Source organism: Phyllobates terribilis, unplaced genomic scaffold (genome assembly GCF_046119375.1).
Source record: "Phyllobates terribilis strain yellow unplaced genomic scaffold, ASM4611937v1 Scaffold_1__5_contigs__length_1240528914, whole genome shotgun sequence".
Taxonomy (NCBI): domain Eukaryota; kingdom Metazoa; phylum Chordata; class Amphibia; order Anura; family Dendrobatidae; genus Phyllobates; species Phyllobates terribilis.
This window is the reverse complement of record NW_027362761.1, coordinates 1,014,452,821-1,014,473,557: the sequence shown is the minus strand read 5'-3', so window position 1 is coordinate 1,014,473,557 and position 20,737 is coordinate 1,014,452,821. Positions and strand designations below refer to the sequence as shown.

General features: G+C 48.8%; 1 protein-coding gene across 3 annotated transcripts in view; it reads right to left on the bottom strand.

Moving 5' to 3' along the window:
* The window catches only part of LOC141157235 (probable ATP-dependent RNA helicase DDX60), a 233,263-nt gene that overhangs the window by 138,665 nt on the left and 73,861 nt on the right, over positions 1–20,737 (bottom strand). For all 3 annotated transcript variants that reach the window (XM_073644250.1, XM_073644254.1, XM_073644263.1), the window contains one exon: positions 9,115–9,367. In XM_073644250.1, the coding sequence (XP_073500351.1) occupies positions 9,115–9,367 (253 nt within the window). The remainder of the gene's footprint in view (positions 1–9,114; positions 9,368–20,737) is intronic.

Genomic DNA, 20,737 nt, shown 5'->3' with positions numbered 1-20,737 from the left:
GGATGCCCAAAAAGTTAACAAGGTGCAAGGTCCCTCTTTTTTTTTTTTTTTTTTAATTTCCTGCCAAAGGTATGCCAAAAATGCTCCGCTACCCACACCATAGTTCCTAACAAAGTCCTACACAACAATGATTGCGGAGGGCCTATAAACAAAAAGTCATTCAAATAATGAATGACCGACTGAACTGATGCCAGGTCCCTCACCACCCATTCCAAAAAGGTACTAAACGTTTCAAACAGGGAACACGTAATTGCGCAGCCCATATGCAAACACCTGTCCACGCAGTATTCCCCTTTCCAAAAACAACCGAACAATGGGATGCTATCCGGATGTACTGGCAGCAATCTAAAAGCCGATTCGATATCAGTTTTAGCTAGCAACGATCCTGGCCCATATCTCCGTACCCATCCCACCGCCGCATCGAATGCTGAATACTCCACCGAACATAATTCCTGAGCAATGCCATCATTCACCGAAAAAAAACCCTTAGGGTATGACAAATGCTGAATCAAACGAAACTTATTAGCCGCTTTTTGGGCAAGACCCCCAACGGCGAAATAATCACCCTGCTGCTAGGTAAATCCTGAAACGGACCAGCCATCCTGCCCAATTCCACCTCCTTTGCCAGTTTCAAGCTAACCACTTCCCGGATGAAGGGAAGCCGACATCAAATTTTTAAGAGAAAAGGGGACCTCATGATCAGGAGGAGGAATTCTAAAAACCTTCCAAAAAAAAAACAAAAACATCTGAAATGACCTTAGCCTTCAACTGATCTGGACACCTACTTAGAAAGGGGGCCATCTCGTGAACCCTCACCGGAGTCACCCCCTTGACCGGTACCCATTGGCATTTTTCCATTACCCTTCTTAAAGCATTTAGATGCTCCGTGTGAAATACAGTTGCAATGGGAGCACACATGTTTAAATTTGCAGGAGTTCCCGTACTTACACTGGCCATCATTAAATTTCCAGCAAGATCCCGCTTCCTTCTTAGTGCTTTGTGCACCCTGGCTACTTCCCCCGTGTCCTGCCGATTAGTTCCCACTACCGCTGCTCCCGTGAAAGGACTGCCCATACCTCACCGGAGCCACGACTTTCAGCCACAACCCGATGTCCTTTGAGCCCATCTAATCTCCGGGCGGACTGCCTTCCTCTGCCGATATTGCTCGTCTTATCGTAACCATGTCTGGCCCCTATAAGTACGATGAGCCTCCCCTATAGCATCCAGGTAGCAAAATAAACCTGAGCAATTATCCGGAGCTTTTTGCCCAATGACACTAGCCATTATTGCAAAAGCTTGCAACCAATTAACAAACGTCTGAGGAATGAACCTCCACCTACGCTTTTCTTCCTCCATTTTTTTTTTTTTTTTTTTGCAGTCGTCCTTTTCTCCCTTGTCCAAATTAAACTTTTCAAGAAAAAGTAGGGAAAAAATTTCTACAAATTCATCCCGCCCAATTTTTTCTTTAACCTTTTTTTTTTAAAATGTGCCCAGCTGCCCCTCGAAGCACACGTATACCTCCCCTTTCGCCCTATCATCCAGTTTTACGGCATCCGCTTTATCCTTTTCTATCTGTACAGAAACCGATACCCCTGAAAGTCCCCCTCAGTACACACCGCCTCCCTTGCCGATTCACTCCCCACCTGTGACGCCACAGGTCGACCGGGTAACCAAGCCCCCATCGGAGATAACCCTGCCTCACTGGCTCCACCAGTGTCTAAACTAGCCAGAATTTGTGACATGTTTGCCAAATTATCCCTAAGCCCCACGACATCTAACCACGCCTCCCCCTAACATTTACACCACAGGGCCCTGCCAACTGCCTATCCCCTACCCCATCCGCTACCAACCCCGTGGGTGACAAAACATACATAGACGCATACTCACGGAGCTGCGCAGGTGCTGTGTCCCCGCCAGCCGTACGTCCTGAGTCCTGCCGATTCCTTGGGTCGTCCTGATCCTCTCCGTATTCCGATCCTCCCTCTCGCTGTTGCTCAAGGCCCGCGCCCCTGGCCTCCTCGTCACCAGGGGGGACCTGAGCACGTGCCGATGCCCCCGCAGCTCGTCCGCTGCACGTTTCTGCACCGATCCTTCCTGCCGTCCGTGATCCAGCACGACCTCTGGACCCGGGCCCCCCAGCCCAGTCCGTGCTGATCTGTGGGGGGGCTGCCAGGCAGCTCCATGCTGCTGCCCGCCGCTCTGCTACCGTGACTCCGGTGACTGGGGCCAGGCAACAGGTCTACAAACTGCTGCTGCCTGCCCGAAAAAACGCCATACTGTCCTCCACTGTCGATTTGACTGGCAGGCACCCCGACTGGTACATCGCCAGGTGTGCCTGCCGCGCTGCTGCTCCTCCTGGCCCTTTTTTTTATTTTTTTATAACGGCCGTCCGCCGCCGTGAACCGCTGCTGGCCCTGGTTGCGGGGGCCAGCGTCATCGCTGCCCCACGACTTCCTATCCGGCCCGGTCACGTGCACAGGAAGTAACGCGAGCCGAACTTCCGGCGAAGCCACGCCCCCAGACTGGTGACGTGGCTCTAGTGCGGGCCTTGCTTCCGGCGCGGCCCAGGCTCTATTACTGCGGCGCGCCGCCGGAGCAGGCCGCACTTCCGGTGGGGCCCTCAGTCCAGACCCTGCTAGCGATCCGCTGACGGAAGCGCCCACAGGCCGGCTGGGCGGATTCCTGCAGCGGCGGGCGCAGCGGCTGGGGGGGGTTCCGCCGCCAGGCTCACCTGGCTCAGGGTCCCATGAGGGGCTCCGCAGCCTGCGTCTGCGGCACGTGGGAGTCTCTGGCAAAAGCCTCTCGGGGGGCCGCGTTCTCCTTGCCCTCCTTCCTGGCCCCGCCGCCGATTCCTCAGATGAGCCATGCAGCAACCCTTAAAGCAGTGCCTCCAGCCACCCTCCACGCCTGGATCGAGCCGCATCCCACAGTCTGCTAAACAGAGATTCCACGGTCTCCATTACGCCCGGTCAGTATCCAGAACAATGGGTGAGCGGATATTAAATTTTTTTTTTTTTGTGAACTTTCTCCTGTAACTTCCCTGCCGGACTGACTAATTTCCCGCACTTTTTCTTGATATACTCACCCTCCCACCACCAACTGCCCGCCCCTCAGCTCTAATACCCAATCCTGATCCTTTATCTCAAAAATTCCACCCTCGTGGCCCATCCCGGTCATGTGGGGCTTCCATCCAGCTTCCCTTGCTTCCAGCCCCTTTCTTTCTCTTAAGTCATTACATATATTCCATGCATTGATATGGGGATGGATCTAGGCTACTCTGATGGAACAAACAATGTACTACGTATCAAACAGGAAAATGTGATAATAGCTGGCCTTTAGTATTTTGCTCAATGAGCTTTAGATTGTTGAATGTGCACACTGCACACATTTGGTTTGCCAGGCAGTCATGTACCTTCTTATGTACAAGAAATCTAATGGTAGCAAGTTAGTGATGGGCGAGCACTAAAATGCTCGATGCTCGGGTCGAGCATATTGGAATACTCAGGTGCTCGACCCGAGCAACGAGCCCAGTGTAAGTCTATGAGAAACTCGAGTATTTTTCAGGCGGCTCGCCCTGCGGCTCTGCAGAGGGCCTAAAAATTGCCCAAACTGATGGAAACAGTGCTCAAATGGCATGGGAACAGCATGGGGAAGCCCCCTGGAAGCATTTCAGACTCCCAGGTCACTGATGTCAACAATATTGTCAGAGGTATTACGCCACTTTTACGGACTCACAATAAAACATACAAAAACTAAACCAAAATGGATTTTCCTGGGAAATATGTTAAGGAACATCCTTTCCAGGGTAATGACTTATATATAACGCAAAATAAATAACCAAAAACAAAAATACTCCTCCACACCATAGGCTGAGTTCACATGTAGCATTTTAGATGCGTTTTTGCATTTTTGTATTTCTTTTAACCGTGAAAAATGCATTCACCGGGAAATGTCATTTTAACATTTTACAACCTTATCTGGCCATGTGGTGTGTGAGATATGATCAGACACATCCTGTTTCATTTATGAAGGAGGGACTCTGAAAGTCACAAAGCCTATTTTTATAGGGCTATCAGGCAGCCTTTACTATTCTTAAAGAGCCAGCAGTCGGCCCTCACTATTGTTAGAGAGCCATTAGCCGGCTATGCTTTGTTGTTCCCATTACTAAAGATTTGGTCTCATATACTATTATTGTGTATGCAGTAAGTGGCAGGGCTGCCCGAAATTTGGACGCACCTCAATACCCCTTTGAAGAGACTTTGAGGAGGGCCTCCTGAAAACAATGTTCCCATTATTAGGAAGTGGGTTTCCCATAGTGTTGGCCTATGCAGTGAATGCAAGGGCTTGCAAAAATTGGGAGGTACTCCAATGCCCCTTGGAAGAGACGTGGAGAAGGGCCTATTAAAAAAATGTTCCCATTAGAAAGGAGCGGGTCTCCTATACTTGTAATGCCCATGCACTAAGTGTATGGGCTGACAAACATTTACCCCTGGGGGGTATACATGAACATACTGTATACAAAAATTTTTTTACGGGCATCATTAGCACCCTTTTAAAAAATGATGTGGGTGTTGCATCACGGACCATGGTCACCCTGGTGATATGGTGGTGGAGGATGAGGAGAAGGAGGAGGACAAGAGAAAATAGCCAAAATCAGGAAGTGTATACCCATGTGTGGTTTTGAAAAGGTGCATGGCAATAAACCTCCCAAAAAAAGACACTGGATTTGAGATTATGTTACGGTGCTATCATTCGGTGGTGTTGAGAATTCTGGCCCAATCCAGCCCTTGTTCATTTTTATAAGAGTCAGCCTGTCAGCATTGTCAGTTGACAGGCGGATGAGCTTATCAGTTATAATTCCAAAAGTGGCACTAAAAACCCGCTCTGATAAAACACTGGTGGCAGGGCAGGCCAGGACCTCCAAGGCATAGAGAGCCAGTTCATTCCACGTATCCAGCTTGGATACTCAATAATTATAAGGCACAGAGGAATCACGGAGGATATTGGTACGGTCGGCAAGGTACTCCCTCAGCATCTTCCCAAACTTTGTACTGCTTGTGAGAGTACCCGGTGCCTCAGGGCCTGTGCGATGGGAGGGGCTGAGAAAATTCTCCCAGAACTTTGGCAGTGTTCCCCTGCCTCTGCTGGATTGGAGTTGTGTCTCTCTCGCCTGTAGTCCTTGGTTGTCCAACGAACTGTGACCTCTGCCACCAGCATTTTCAGATAGGATTTTTTTTAATAGTTCCACAACAAGGGCCTTCTGGTACTGCCCCATTTATGTAGACCTGTCCACCTCAGGAATAAGAGATATAAAGTTTTCCTTGTAGAGTGGTTCTAGAAGTGTCACCAATCAGTAATGACTGTCACCCAAAATTTTGAGAACGCGAAGGTCATGGGAAAGGCAGCGTAACATAAACTCAGCCATGCGTGCCAGACTGCTAACAGGCAAGACTTCTGTGTCCTCACCAAGAGGATGACTGACCATGCTCTCCTCCTCCTCCTCTCTATCCTCAGGCCATCTACGTTGAACAGACGGTATGACACTTGTGCAGGTAGTACCGTCTATAGCGCAGGAAACTAGCTCCTGTTCTTCCTCCTCCTCTTCCTCATTGTCACCCAATCCATGTTGGGATGAGATGAGGCTGGGCTGTGTGTAATCACCCTGTATGGTTCCTTGCTCCATCTCATCGTCCTCCACCTGCAATGCATCCTCTTTGATTGCGAGGAGAGAGCGTTTCAGAAGACAGAGAAGTGGGATGGTGAAGCTAATTATGGCATCATCGCCGCTCACCATCTTGGTGGAGTCCTCAAAGTTTTGGAGGATGGTACATATGTCTGACATCTACAGTATGTCCACTCCTGAGGTCTTATGTGTGGAGTCTGAATTGAATACCGACAGCCTTGTTGATGCTGGTACTCAACAAGTGCTCACAAATGCTTCCCAACATCTGCAGTGTAGAGTTCCAATGTGTGGGGACATCACATCAGTTTGTGAGCCGGAAGCTCCAAAAGCTGCTGAAACACGGCAAGGGTGGCGGAAACTGTAGCTGACTTTCTAAAATGGGCACACAGGCAGCGTACTTTAACAAGCAGATCCGGCAGCTCCGAGTAGGATTTGAGAAACCGCTGTACCGCGAGGTTAAGCACATGGGCCAGGCATGGTACGTGTGTGAGCTCAGCTCGCCTCAGAGCCACCACCAGGTTCCGGCCATTGTCAAACACGACCATGCCTGGCAGTAGGTTCAGCGGTGTGAGCCACAGATCTGCCTGCTCTTTCAGAGCTGTCCACAACTCTTCAGCATTGTGCGGTTTGTCACCTAAGCATATTAGCTTCAACACAGCCTGTTGCCACTTGGCCAAGGCAGTGCTGCAGTGCTTCCAGCTTGTGACTGATGTAGTCATTTCGGAGATGGAGGCTGAAGAGGAGGAGGAGGCTGAGGAGGATGAGGTGCAGGAGCTGTATACTGTGGGGGCAACCCTGATTCACCTAGCGCCCACAATCCTTGGCTTCGGGAGGATGTGTTCCGTCCCAAGGTCCGATTGTGTCCCGGCTTCCTCTATGTTAAACAAGTGTGCCATCAGTGAGATGTACCGTCCCTGCCCACAAGCACTTGTCCACGTGTCCATGGTTAGGTGAACTTTCCCGGTAACTGCGTTGTTGAGGGCACGGCTAATGTTTTGGGACACCTGCATGTGTAATGCAGAGACGGCACACCGAGAGAAATAGTGGTGGCTGAGGACCGAGTACCGAGGGACGGCCGCCACCATCAGGTTGCGGAAAGCTTCCATATCCACGAGCCTAAAAGGCAACATTTCGAGTGCAAGCAGTCACGAAATGTGGGAATTTAGTAGTGTGGCCTGTGGGGCGTTGGCTGCATAGTTGCGCTTGCTTTCCAAGGACTGGGGTATGGACAACTGAACGCTGCGCTGGGACAAGGATGTGGACGTGCTTCCTGATGCTGCTAGTTGAGAGTGTGCAACGACAGGTGCAGGGCAGGAGGCATCTTCGCATGCACCATGGACAGGGGATTGGCTTGCATGCACAACAGCGGAAGAAGCAGTGGTGCCACACGCAGACACTGTTCCTGGACCCTGGGGTTCGGCCCACAAAGTCGGATGCTTTGCTGCCATGTGCCTGATCATGCTGGTGGTGGTCAAGCTGGTAGTTTTGCCAACCCTGCTGATGCTGGCCTGGCAGGTGGTGCAAATGGCCTTCTTGGGGTTATCAGCAGAGTCTTTAAAAAACAACCAGACTCGGGAAGACCTAACAGTTGTACTGGCAACTTCCTTCGTGTTGGTGTTTCGGGGAACGGTTGCCTGCCTTCTGTCTGCAGCCACCACACTGCTTCTTCCTGCCTGTTGGGGTGCTCCGCCTCCCTCCCCTTATGTGCTGCTGTCCTCACTCTGCATGTCCTCCTGCCAGGTTCTGTCAGTTATTATATCATCCACCACCTCGTCTTCCACTTCCGCACCATGGTCCTCCTCCTGACTTTCTGGCAATTGTGTCTCATCATCATCTCTTGTGACACTTTCCCACCGTCGCCTTCATGTGACCGTGGCTGCTCAAATATTTGGGCATCGCTACATGCAATCTCTTCTTGCCCCGCTTCAAGTGGACCGGATTTATAAATGGAAAAGTGAACAGCTCTTCAGAGTGTCCAAGTGTGGGATCAGTTGTCTCTGGGCACTCGGCATGGTGGGAGGAAGGAGGATCAGGGTGAGGAATATGCAGTCCAGACTCTCGGCTACTGAGACTTGACCATGTGGAAGACAGGGTGGTGGTGGTGGCAAAGTGACTGGAAGCATTATCCGCTATCCAACCAACAACCTTTTAACACTGCTCTGGGTTCAATAGTGGTGTGCTGAGGTCCCCTAGGAATGGGAGCGAAGATGTGGGTGTTTGTTGTGGCACAATTTCAACTTGCCCACGGCCTCGGCCTCTGCATGCACCATCACCATCACGTCCAGTTCGCCGTCCCTTGCCACGTGCCTTGCCCATTTTAAATGGAGGACAATACCTTCCACACATTTGTGATCCGTGTGACAGACAAACCACAGTTTTAAATAGCTGGCCTGTAGGTAACTATTTTTAACAGTGCCAACCTCATGTCAATCAGTTCACTGACACACTGCAACAAAATTTAAATGGAGGCCAGAAATGGCAATATTTTCAACGCAATTATATATGATTCCTGTGACGGACAAACCACAGTTTTAAATAGCTGGCCTGTAGGTAACTATTTTTAACAGCAAACTGGTGTCAATAGCTTCACTGACACACTGCAACAAAATTTAAATGGAGGCCAGAAATGGCAATATTTTCAGTGCAATTATATGTGATCCGTGTGACGGACAAACCACAGTTATAAATAGCTGGATTTTTAGCACTGTAATAATGCAAAGGACCTGGCTGTATTCTGCAGTGCCAACTAGCAAATGGTGCAGATAAATGGTGTTCTCTGGATTGCTTTTTAAGCAAATAATGAGGATTACGATCCCCAAAAAAATATTCCTGGCCCCTGAGACCTGGGTCTATGTCTAGCAATGTCTATCAGCAGCAGCAGCAGACAAAACTGGAATGGAGCCTCTTGTGCTATGTGCACTGCAGTCTGCAATATACCCTGCCTGCCTGCCTATATACACTGCCTGCCTGATATTACTGCAGATGGATTAGTCCTCAGAAGGATTGTTTGTTGAGATGGATATGAGTAATATACTTCTGTTCTACCTACACTACCTAATAAACAAGCAAATCTCTCCCTAGCTCAGCAGCACCTCTCCCTACACTGTCGGATTGCGGAGTAGATTGACGAGCACGGCGGCACCAGGTCTGATATAGACCTGATGACGCTGTGCGGCCAGCCAATCACTGTAATGCCACAACCAACATGGCTGCGGCATTACAGTGAGTGGCAGGCAATCTCTGCATGTTCATTGGCTCTGTAAAGAGCGCCAAACATGCAGGGAGGGGACCCGAGCATCCGCCCGAGAATCTTACAAGTACTCGGCGAGCTCCGAGTACTTTCGAGTATGCTCGCTCATCACTATAGCCTGTATTTAGCCTGTAAACAAAAAAAAACAGAAGTTTTCCATTTCTGTAATAAAATTACCTACATTTCATTTTGCACTCTTCAGTCCATTTATCAAAGCAAATTTGTAGTGCCCATAGCTGTGCTTGGTATTTCACAGATAGTGTCTGCAAAGATATGATGAAAGTGTCCAGTTTTTTTAATCCAGAGACGAAATCCCCCATGACTTCTTTTTCCAAAGATGTGGCCATAATCTTCCATTGTTGCTGTTCCTTTTTCTCTTCTGCTTCCTTACTCTTCTTTAGATTCTCTTCTATTATTTGATCCTTTTTTTTCTTCTGTAAAAGATGGAATGTAGAAATAATATGGTAGGTAAAGACTATCCTGTATTGAAACATTTATTATTAAATAAGTTGTTAGGTTAATAAAGCTTAAACAGAACCCATCAGCACAATTTTGTAATGTTAAGACATGGCTGTAATGGTGCTGCTATACTGATTACATCGATATCTTTGGTGAAGAAATTTGCTTTGTGGTTCTTCTTTAATCACCATTTGAGTCTTTGTGCTAATTACATTTTGGTTAACAGGGCCAGGACTGTGCACTGGGTCTTTTCCTCCCGCTCTGTGATTTCCGGCCCCTATGCCTGACCCCAGCCTTGTGTTTGAAATCTCAGCAGTGACCTGTCATTCAAAGACCAAAGTCATATGGGTGGGGGAATCACAGACTGGAGGCAGGCAGAGGGACCAGGGAATCGCAGACTGGAGGCAGGCAGAGGGGCCGGGGAATCACAGACTGGAGGCAGGCAGAGGGGCCGGGAATCACAGACTGGAGGCAGGCAGAGGGGCCGGGGAATCACAGACTGGAGGCAGGCAGAGGGGCCAGGGTATCACAGACTGGAGGCAGGCAGAGGGGCCGGGAATCACAGACTGGAGGCAGGCAGAGGGGCCGGGGAATCACAGACTGGAGGCAGGCAGAGGGACCAGGGTATCACAGACTGGAGGCAGGCTGAGGGGCCGGGGAAACACATACTGGAGGCAGGCAGAGGGGCCCGGGGAATCACAGACTGGAGGCAGGCAGAGGGGCCGGGGAATCACAGACTGGAGGCAGGCAGAGGGGCCGGGGAATCACAGACTGGAGGCAGGCAGAGGGGCTGGGGAATCACAGACTGGAGGCAGGCAGAGGGGCTGGGGAATCACAGACTGGAGGCAGGGAGAGGGGCCGGGGAATCACAGACTGGAGGCAGGCAGAGGGGCCGGGGAATCAAAGACTGGAGGCAGGCAGAGGGGCCGGGGAATCACAGACTGGAGGCAGGCAAAGTTACCGGGGAATCACAGACTGGAGGCAGGTAGAGGGGTCGGGGAATCACAGACTGGAGGCTGGCAGAGGGTCTGGGGATTCACAGACTGGGGGCAGGCAGAGGGGCTGGGGAATCACAGACTGGAGGCAGGCAGAGGGGCCAGGGAATCACAGACTGGTGGCTGGCAGAGGGGCTGGGGTTTCACAGACTGGGGGCAGGCAGAGTGGCTGGGGAATCACAGACTGGAGGCAGGCATAGGGGCCAGGGAATCACAGACTGGAGGCAGTCAATAGGGCCAGGGAATCACAGACTGGAGGCAGGCGGAGGTGCCGGGGAATCACAGACTGGAGGCAGGCAGAGGGGCCGGGGAATCGACAAGGAGGAGAAGAGCAAAAAACTTCAAAAGGTGATTAAAGAACAACAAAGCGGATTTCTTCATCAAAGACATCAATGTAATCAGTATTACAGCGTCATTACAGCCATGTCTTTACTTTACATTACCTAAGGCTGTGCCTTATCTCATGTGCTCAAATACCAGAGAGCACACAATCTTACAAGATTTTTTTTTTTTTATTAAACTTTTGTTATTTTTGCAAAAGGGACTTATTACAAAACTATACAACAGACTTCTTCTGCAAAATATGCAACATAAACCTAACTTTTTAATTTTCTGGGAAAAAGTAGTCAATATGTCATTCACCTGAATGGTCTTTCTATGTTTGCATGAATTTTCACAAGAAAACTAAAACAAAAACATGGTGGCATAAAACTTCCAAACAACTTAAAAAGATGATACCAATTGGAGATACGGTTGTGTAGTTCCGATCTCCTAACATTTTTTATTACAATTTCCCAAATATTCACAAATGTTTAGACTAATTGGATAGTGTAGTTCGCTAAAAATGACATAAAATCTACAACACATCACAAGTACTTAGCACGCAGCACATGGTTAGTATACCATTTTATTGTACATAAGTACAGTCCATACTGAAAGATGTCTGCATGCAGCACACTATTATCTCTAGGATTTGTCCTGTTATGGCAACCTAGTAGAGATGAGCGAATCCAAACATTAAATTTCAGCGTTCATACCAGACAGTTAGTGTCCAGTGCTAAACGCCAAACACAGACTTCTCCCAGAAGTCCATTGCAATGGTCCGAGTTCCTGGGATGTTCATTGCAGAGAGAGAGATTTTTTTCCCCAGATCCAAAGTTCGGGTCTCTATTGTTTTCAAAGGTGTTTGGGTCCTGGTTCAAGTTCGGGTAAAGTTCTGGTACCTGAACCAAACTTTAGACAAAAGTTCAAGTCGGGTACCAGAACCTAAACTTCCACGGGTCCACTCATCCCTACTGCTTAGTCCAAACCTACTCACTTTACGCCTGACTGCAGCAAATACTGTATGTTAATGATCCACTCAATGTTGGTTGAAGAAACTCGTGAGTTAACAAATGGAAATACTGTATATACCAGTGTTTCCCAAACCCCATCCTCACGGCCTCCCACAGGTCATGTTTTCAGGATCTCCTTAGTATTACACAGGTGATTGAAGTATCATCAAGGCATCAGGAATTCTCTCACCTATGCAATATTAAGGAGATCCTGAAAATATGACCTGTGGGGAGCCGTGAGGATGGGGTTTGGGAAACACTGGTATATACCAATAGGGAAGTATGCAGAATTTTCTCAAATGGGGAGGCAATCCCTGCATGTGTCACAGCTGTTTAACAGCCGTGACATAGGCAGCCGCGGTGGCACTAACATAGATGCCGAGCATGCTGCAAATACTCGGCAAGCACCCGAGCGCCCTCGCCGAAAGGGTTAACAACACACGTTCGCTCAACACTAGTGGGGAATTAAAAAAAATAATTTGAAGCTTTTGCTTGCTTGTGTAAACTGTACTACTAATTTTCATAGCTTCTACCACAGTAGGCTAAGTAGAGGATGTACTGTAGCTGCCAATGCTTTGCAGAAATGGTTTATAAATATTTTGCTCTAAAGAGGAGACTTGAATTCTTCTCTCTCAAAACATCTTCAGCCACATCCTCTGCTCAGGAAAGTCTGCTACACTCCAGCGGTTACCCTACCTGTTCTAGCACAAGGAGAGGCAGCGCAGGCTGTACAGTACAGCTGACTTTCTGGTTCCTGATTTTTTCAGCACAGCACTACATTGCTACACCTGCAAAACTACATTAATGTTTTTAGCCATTTTTTTCAGAAGTGCTTTTAATTACACCTCAACTGCTTTACCCAAATAAATAAATATGTGGGACAAGTTATTTGGCAACAAAATAAACTTGTCCTAAAAATCCTTGAGAAAGCACTAAAAAAATTATACAAAGAATGAACATAATGCACAGCAATATAAATACAACTTGCTGGGCACATGTTCCGTCTTTTGCCTTTTCTTTTAACTGCTTTAGACTTTGAAATCAGGGAAGTGGTTAAAGGAAGGGAGTTCCTTCTTTCAGCATCTTTCATTAGGTAGCCACTCGCTAATTAAAGTTTAAATCATAAAAAAAAGGAGGCCGGCAAGAGATCCGAAGCAAAAACAATAAAAAAAAAAAACAACAACAAAGATGCTTCAGGAGAAACATCACAGGCGTTTTCTTTTGAAAACTTGTTGGGGATACCGATGTCTAAAAGATTCCATGTGAACATGCCCTAGGGTTTCTTTTACACTTTTTTTGTGCAAGGTTTTGTTTTTTTTAGCCAGTGAAAAATGCTATGAATTTAATTAAATTTGTTCATATGCATGTTTTTCCTCATGTTTTATTTGCTGTATAGAAGCATAGAAGAAAATGCTTTAAAAAACTTGTCTAGAGCATGAAATAGCGCAAAAACAGTAAAAAAAATGCAGAAACAGCAAAAAAGCCACAAAAAATCATTGATTTCTACTGACCCTCCAGTCAACATCTGACTGCAGTGTTTTTCTGCTGCAAAAAGCAGGAAGAAAAAATGCAAAAAACAATTTTTCTGAAAATCCCAATGAATAAAAGCATAAAGCATGAAGCATGTTTTTTTCCATTCATGTTGCTTCCTATATATGTAGAGTAGGGTGACAAAAGTGATAAGTCTGCAGTCACTCTGTGTGACTGCAGACTTATGAATCCCCCCAGCGCAGACACTGTGCGCTGCGGGGCTTCGCCAGTTTGATACCCGGGACCGGAAGCTTTGTATATGTTATACATACCCCCAGCCATTCAGCACCGCCTCTCTCCATTCACTTGTATGGAGTGAGGCCACGCCCCGTCTAGTGACGTTGACGGCCAGTGGGCGCGTCCGACTAGAAGGTGCAGCCTTGCTCAATACAAGTGTATAGAGAGCGAGGCCACACCCACGTGCCTGGGGTATGTGTGGCACCCTGCTGTGCACAGGTACCACAGGACCCAGGGTGCATGGACGGATTTCTCCACAAGAGGCCCTCATTACATACAAACACCTCCACCCTTCCACCTCATACCACCAGAGAGAGCCCGTTAGGGATATATATATGGAAGGTGGAGCCAGGCAGTTCAGTTAGTAGTCAGACTGAGAGAGAGTCTGAGAGCGTGCTGACGCTGAGAGCAGCGAAGACGCAGCGCGTCTGCTGCTGTACTCAGGGCCCTGAGTGAGGCCGAAGGCAAGAGGAGAGGAGAGAGGAGTTGAGGGGGCAGAGGAGCATCATAGGCTCACCCCAGTATACAAACCGGACATCGGGTCCACGCCTACAGGGTCCCTTTATACCCAGTAGGGATCACTGGCATTCCAGGAGGACTACAAGTCCCAGGACGACCTGAAGCTAGACCCATTACAAAACCAGGAACCACAAGGCCCCGGCGTCCAGGGAGAGTGGTTACCAGCAGAAGGTCCTACTACCGAGCGACAGGTGAAGGAACAGCACGACACATAAGCTAGGCCCAGTTGCAGGCTGGCCAGGAGCATACAGAGAGGCAGACACGGACCAGGAGGCCTTATACCCGCTCACTGGAGAGAAGTCCTGAAGTGCACCCATCCTACTGAGTACCCTGGACCGTACCTGACATCCGCACCAGTAAAGGTATTGAAGCGAATCCCCTATCTCTGTCAGTTACTCCTGCTGCGCCATCCACCTGCACTACAAGTCCCAGCATCACCACCATCAAACTCCACACTGCCCCGGGGGCCCACTCCACCTGTGGGGAGCAGAAACACCTCAGCTGCCATCCCATCACCCCCCGGAGGTCTGCAGCAGCGCTGGTAATCCTTATCAGGTACCACAGGTGGCGTCACGAACTATTTATTTTATTTTTATCTCTATCCAAGTTACAATCCCCCTTTTTGGTTGACCGCCCTGGGCCACGGACCGGGCCAGCCACCGTGATATCCCCCACCAGCATCCATAGGCCCGGCTGCTGAGTACCCCATTGCCCCGGGGGCGCGTCAACTTCTGGCATCACGAACAGGATTTCGTGCCCGTTGCAATGAACAGGATTCCGTGCCCGTTGCCACCGGGTACTGTGCGCCTTAAAAGACTGTAACACTTACTGTGGTGAAGATTTCCCGCCATTCCCTAGGTTTCCCGTCATTATCCGCCATTTTCCTGTCGCCGCGCGGGAAGTAGAGGGGCGTATCCGCTGGAAGCGCGCGAAGCCCAGGCCCCGCCTCGCGCCTTGACGCCGAAGCAGGAAGCATCAGGTCCTAGAAGGAGACCGTTGTCAAGCGCACGCTCTGACGTCAGCCGCGAGGGAGACGCAAGGTCCTGGAAGGAGACCGTTGCCTTCGGAGCTGCGGCCTACCCGATCCAAGTAAAGAAGGTAGGCTACAGTTCACTAGGGGGGCGCAACCATGGCCGACGACCAGCAAGCCGCCAGAGCAACGGTTAACGCTCCTGATGCTCAACTTGCGCCCGGCGTTGCACAGGCCGTAGCAGCCGTCCCACCAGCAGGGGTCGTGACTCCGTTGATACCCATGGCCCTGCCGTATATCCCTGGAGCGAAATGGCTTCCCCAGTATGATGGCAAACCTGGTGTCTGGATTCAAGAGAAAAATATGCGGTGTACTGGACATGTATTCTATGACTGGTAAGCAGAGAGCCGCTGTTGTGCTGGGACAATTGACTGGTGCCACATATGTATAACACATACATATTCTTCGTTACTGGGTTTCATAACGGTGAATCCCCGCAGCGCAGTGTCTGTGCTGGGAGATTCATAAGTCTGCAGTCACTCAAAGTGTGACATATCCCTTTAATAACTGTTAAAATAGGATTTGGGTAGCTTCAATATAGAGCAGCAATAAGGGTAATAACAGCTCCTTGAAACTCTCTCCAATTCACGTATTTGTAATTTGTAAAGAATATTTAATATTATTAATATTAGTTTATATTTCCTGTTTCAAAGTAAACTTGCCAGAATACAGACAGCATTCAGTATTATTCACTGTTTTAAGTAAGTCTAATTTCTAAATATTTACGCAGTAGCCTAAACTACTCCCATGTGTCTTTTACTTATTACATTTCTGCCTGAAGTTAACTTACTTTAATTTACAATAGTAATTTGCAAGTGTTGAGGAGCGATATTAGGGTGATTTGCAGCAACTAGGAATGAGCGAATCCCTGTGTATTTGGCTTCGGCCGCTGTCCAGCACACACTGGAAGTGAATGGAGCAGAGGGAGAGCATGCGCAGTAGCGTGCACTCACGCTCCATTCACTGCCCCAGCTTCCGTCCTGGACAATAAAGTTTGTTGAAAGGCTGAGGGCAGGGCAGCCAGTCAACAAACTTTGATGCTGAAGCCTCTTCCTCACTCATTAGCATAGGTTGCTAATGGCAAAGGAGGTGAACAGCCAAATACACAGCGATTCGCTCATCCTTAGCAGCAATGTATCAAACTTTAATGAAATGTGGTTTTATGTTTGCTATTTAGGCCTCCCACAAATTTAGTCACTGTTGTCAGAAAAAATGGCTTTTTCAAATAGCAGTGTAAGAGAAATGTGGTTAATTGGAAGGACAGCAGGCAGTATTACTAGTTCTAAGCTGCCGTCAAAATGGCAGGTGTTGGCCAGGTTTTATTTCCTGCACTGTAGAAAATCGCAACCAACATGTATCAGTGCTACCATTGCAGCCACAAAGTACTTTGTTTCTGTGAAAAAGTGAGAATTCCAACAAGGCAACAATATCACGTGATGAGTTAGGTGATGAGTCTGTTTGGTCAATGGAAGAGTCTCAAAAAGAATTCTGAACAGCGAAACAAAACACAAGAATCCAAGGAGAAGGAATTCATTAATAAACTTGATTTGTTTGATGTCGCTCCTGCTGATGCCATGAAACTTATAAAACTTCAGGAAGACCGTGACTTCTTGCTTGCTCAAAGAGAAAAAAGTCATCATGGAAGCATAGGACCATTAGACAGAAAGCTGGCCAAGGTCGAGGAAAGAAGATTTATGAGTAGTGTTGAGCATTCCGATACTGAAATATCGGGTATCGGCCGATATTCGCGGTATCGGAATTCCGATATTTAATTCCGATACTTTTACAATATCGAATACCGGAATCGGAAGTTCCCATAATGCCTGCACTCTGCAGTGTCTCTGAAGGATGACAAGCTGGATGGCAGCGCTCAGCTGAGATCCAGCCTGTCATCAGAATGCCATCCCAGCGTGGGAGAATTCTCCTGATCGTTTAAAAGCCGGCGGGTGGTAAAAAGCCGCCGGCTTTTAAAGAATCGCACAGCCCCATACTGCTTCCCCGCAGCCTCCCACCCCGATCCTCCGCTCCCCTCGCCACCTCCCATCCCGATCGTAAGTTAGGACCGGGCGGGGAGCGCAGCACCAAGGAGCGGGGAGCGAAGGACCCGGGCGGGGAAGCCGGCAGTGAAAAGACTTCACCGCCGGCTTTCCCGTTCTGTGCTGCGCTTTCCCGCCGGTTATTTCAAATGAACAGCTGAGGTATCAGGTGATGTCGATCAGCTGTTCATTTGATGTAGCCGCGGTGCCCTCAGAGGGTTCATGTGAGTTCATGCTTGACTGCATTGCATGAACTCACATGAACTTTCCCACGGCCGCACAGGTCAGCCTCACCTCCCAGACGATCAGACCCATCATGATTGGTGTGTGCGGGGTGTCTGTGCGTGTGTCTGCGAGTGTGTGCGGGGTGTCTGTGCGATGTCTGCGGGTGTGTGCAGTGTCTGTGCGATGTGTGCGGGTGTGTGCGTGCAGGCAGACATAGGCCGATGTGACACTACTACTCCCATCGGCCTATGTCTGTCCCCCGTCCACTCGTGCCAGCAGGATCAGCTCAATGGGAGCAGTAGATCCCATCAGCCTGATCCTGCTATTTAAATTGCCCTACTGTGTCCCCAATAAATTTTAAATACATGTCATTGGTGGCCAGTGGTTACCTACAATAAATTAGTTTATACATTACCTGTCCCCGCTGATCGCCACCTAAAATAAAGTAAAAAATAAAAAACTACACCTATACTCACTTAGACACCTAATTCCCTGAAGCCATCGATCTCCTGTAATAAAATATTAAACCACAACCTTATCCTTACCCCTCCGTAGTAGTCCACGAGTGTCCCACGATGATCTCCAGTTTAGAGCAGCCACATAGAATGTGACCGCTCTGAACCACTGCCGCCGCTAGAATGATGGGGCCGTAAAGCAGCCCCGTCATTGCATAAGCGGGTTCGCCGGAGTTCAGGCAGCGCTGCTCCGGTCAGCTCCTTTACGGCCCTGCTGTATCGTGAGAAATTCCCACGGTACAGCAGTGCCGTAAAGGAGGTCTCCGGAGCTGCGCTGCCTGAATGCACTCCGGTGACCTCAGTCAGTGGCTCCCGCTGCCGGGAGCGGACGTGTTCCCGGCAGCGTGAGCTTACAGCAGCCATGCACAGCTGTCACCATCTCCAGATGTGACAGCTGTGCATGGGAGATCAGCGCAGGAACGTGGACAGGTAACTATTTTTTTTTAAGTAAACTAAGAATTAAATAAAATTGTGTGTTTTATTTCAAATAAATTATTTTTTTTCTGGGTGTAATGTGTTTTTTCTTTTTAACACTTTGTAGGTTAGTAATGGGGGTGTCTTATAGACGCCCATCATTACTAACCTGGGCTTCATGGCAGCTGGCGCTGACATGAACCCCAACCATATTACCCCCTGCCACCGCACCAGGGCAGTGTGGAAGAGCGAGGCTAAGTGCCAGAATTGGCGCATCCTATGGATGCGCCATTTCTGGGGCGGCTGACGGCTGGTGTTTCTAGTCTGGGAGGGGGCCAATATTCATGGCACCCTTCCTGGGCTATTAATATCAGCCCCCAGCTGTCTGCCTAGCCTTTGCTAGCTATTAAATATGGGGTACCCCACGTCATTTTTTTGGGGGGGTCCCCCATTTTAATAGCTAGTAAAGGCTAGGTAATCAGCTGGGGGCTGATATTAGTAGTCTGGGAAGCTCCATGGGTATTACCCCCTTTCCAGGCTTCAAACATCTGCCCCAGCCATCTGCTTAACCTCCGCTAGAGACTAAAATTACGGGGAATCCCACGCCAATTTTTTTTTAAATAAATCCTTTATTTTAACACTAAATGACATTTGAGGAGTTAATAAAGATGCAGTCCCTAAATTATTATTTATTTTTTAATTAATTTTTCCCAAAAATTTTGACGTGGGCTTTGCTATATTTTTGTATGCCAGCCAGGTACAGCATCCAGCTTCTATGAACGCGCCATTTTCCGGGGTGGCTGCGGGCTGCAATTTGCACCGGGGGGGCAGAAAGCTTGGGCCTCCCTGTGCTGCAGATTCCATCCCCCAGCTGCCTATTTGTACCTGGCTGGACACACAAATAGGGAGAAGCCCCACGTATTTTTTTTTTAATTATTTCATGAAATTCATGAAATAATAAAGAAAAAAAGGGCTTCCCTATATTGTTGTGTCCGGCCAGGTACAAATAGGCAGCTGGTGGTTGGGCGCAGCCCATTCCTGCCTGCTGTACCTGGCTGGACACAAATATAGTGCGAAGCCCCACGTCAATTTTTTTAAAATTATTTCAGGAAATTCATGAAATAATTAAAAAAAAATTGACGTGGGGCTTCGCCCTATTTTTGTGTCCAGCCAGGTACAACTAGGCAGCTGGGGGCTGGAATCCGCAGCGCAGGGAGGCCCAAGCTTTCTGCCCCCCCCCCCCGCTGCAAATTGCAGTCCGCAGCCACCCCGGAAAATGGCGCGTTCATAGAAGCGCCATCTTCTGGCGCTGTACCCAACTCATCCAGGGCCCTGGTGCGGTGGCTCACTGGGTAATAAAGGGGTTAACGCCAGCTTGGCATTATCAGCTGGCCCTAAGCCCGAAATTCATGGGGTCACGCCAATATTAGACATGACCACCATGAATTTCTAGTAAAGTATTTAAAAAAAACACAATACCCAGAAAAAACTCCTTTAATTGAAATAAAGACACAATTCTTTATTGTTCTAAATTAAACCATACTTACCGTCACGCCCATTCCAGCTGAAGCCAACGATCTCCTGCAATAAAAGAAAAATAATAAAGCAACCTCATCCTTGCCTTTCCATGGTTCCCAGGACAGCTTCAGCTCTGCTACATCGAGATGACAGGCTGGACCGAAGCAGAAAGCTGCCATCCAGCCTGTCATCCCGCAGACACTGAGAAGCGCAGGCATGCTTGCGCTCCTCAGTGTCTCTCTGTGACGGCATCCCGATGAGCCGAGTTCATGTCCAATGAACTCGGCTCACCTCATGCACGTCACTGACAGCGTGGGAGAATTCTCCTGCACTCAGCGCTTCAGCGTGAGAATTCTCCCACGGTGTCAGTGACGTGAATGAGGTGAAATCATGTCCAATGAACTCAGCTCACCTCATGCACGTCACTGACAGCATGGGAAAATTCTCACGCTGAAGCGCTGAGTGCAGGAGAATTTTCCCACGCTGTCAGTGACGTGCATGAGGTGAGCCGAGTTCATTGGACATGAGCTCACCTCATGCACGTCACTGACAGCGTGGGAAAATTCTCACGCTGAAGCAATGAGTGCAGGAGAATTTTCCCACGCTGTCAGTGACGTGCAAGAGGTGAGCCGAGTTCATTGGACATGAGCTCACCTCATGCACGTCACTGACAGCGTGGGAAAATTCTCACGCTGAAGCGCTGAGTGCAGGAGAATTTTCCCACGCTGTCAGTGACGTGCATGAGGTGAGCCGGGTTCATTGGACATGAGCTCACCTCATGCACGTCACTGACACCGTGGGAGAATTCTCACGCTGAAGCGCTGAGTGCAGGAGAATTCTCCCACGCTGTCAGTGACGTGCATGAGGTGAGCTGAGTTCATTGGACATGAACTCGGCTCATCTGGATGCCGTCACAGAGAGACACTGAGGAGCGCAAGCATGCCTGCGCTTCTCAGTGTCTGCGGGATGACAGGCTGGATGGCAGCGTTCTG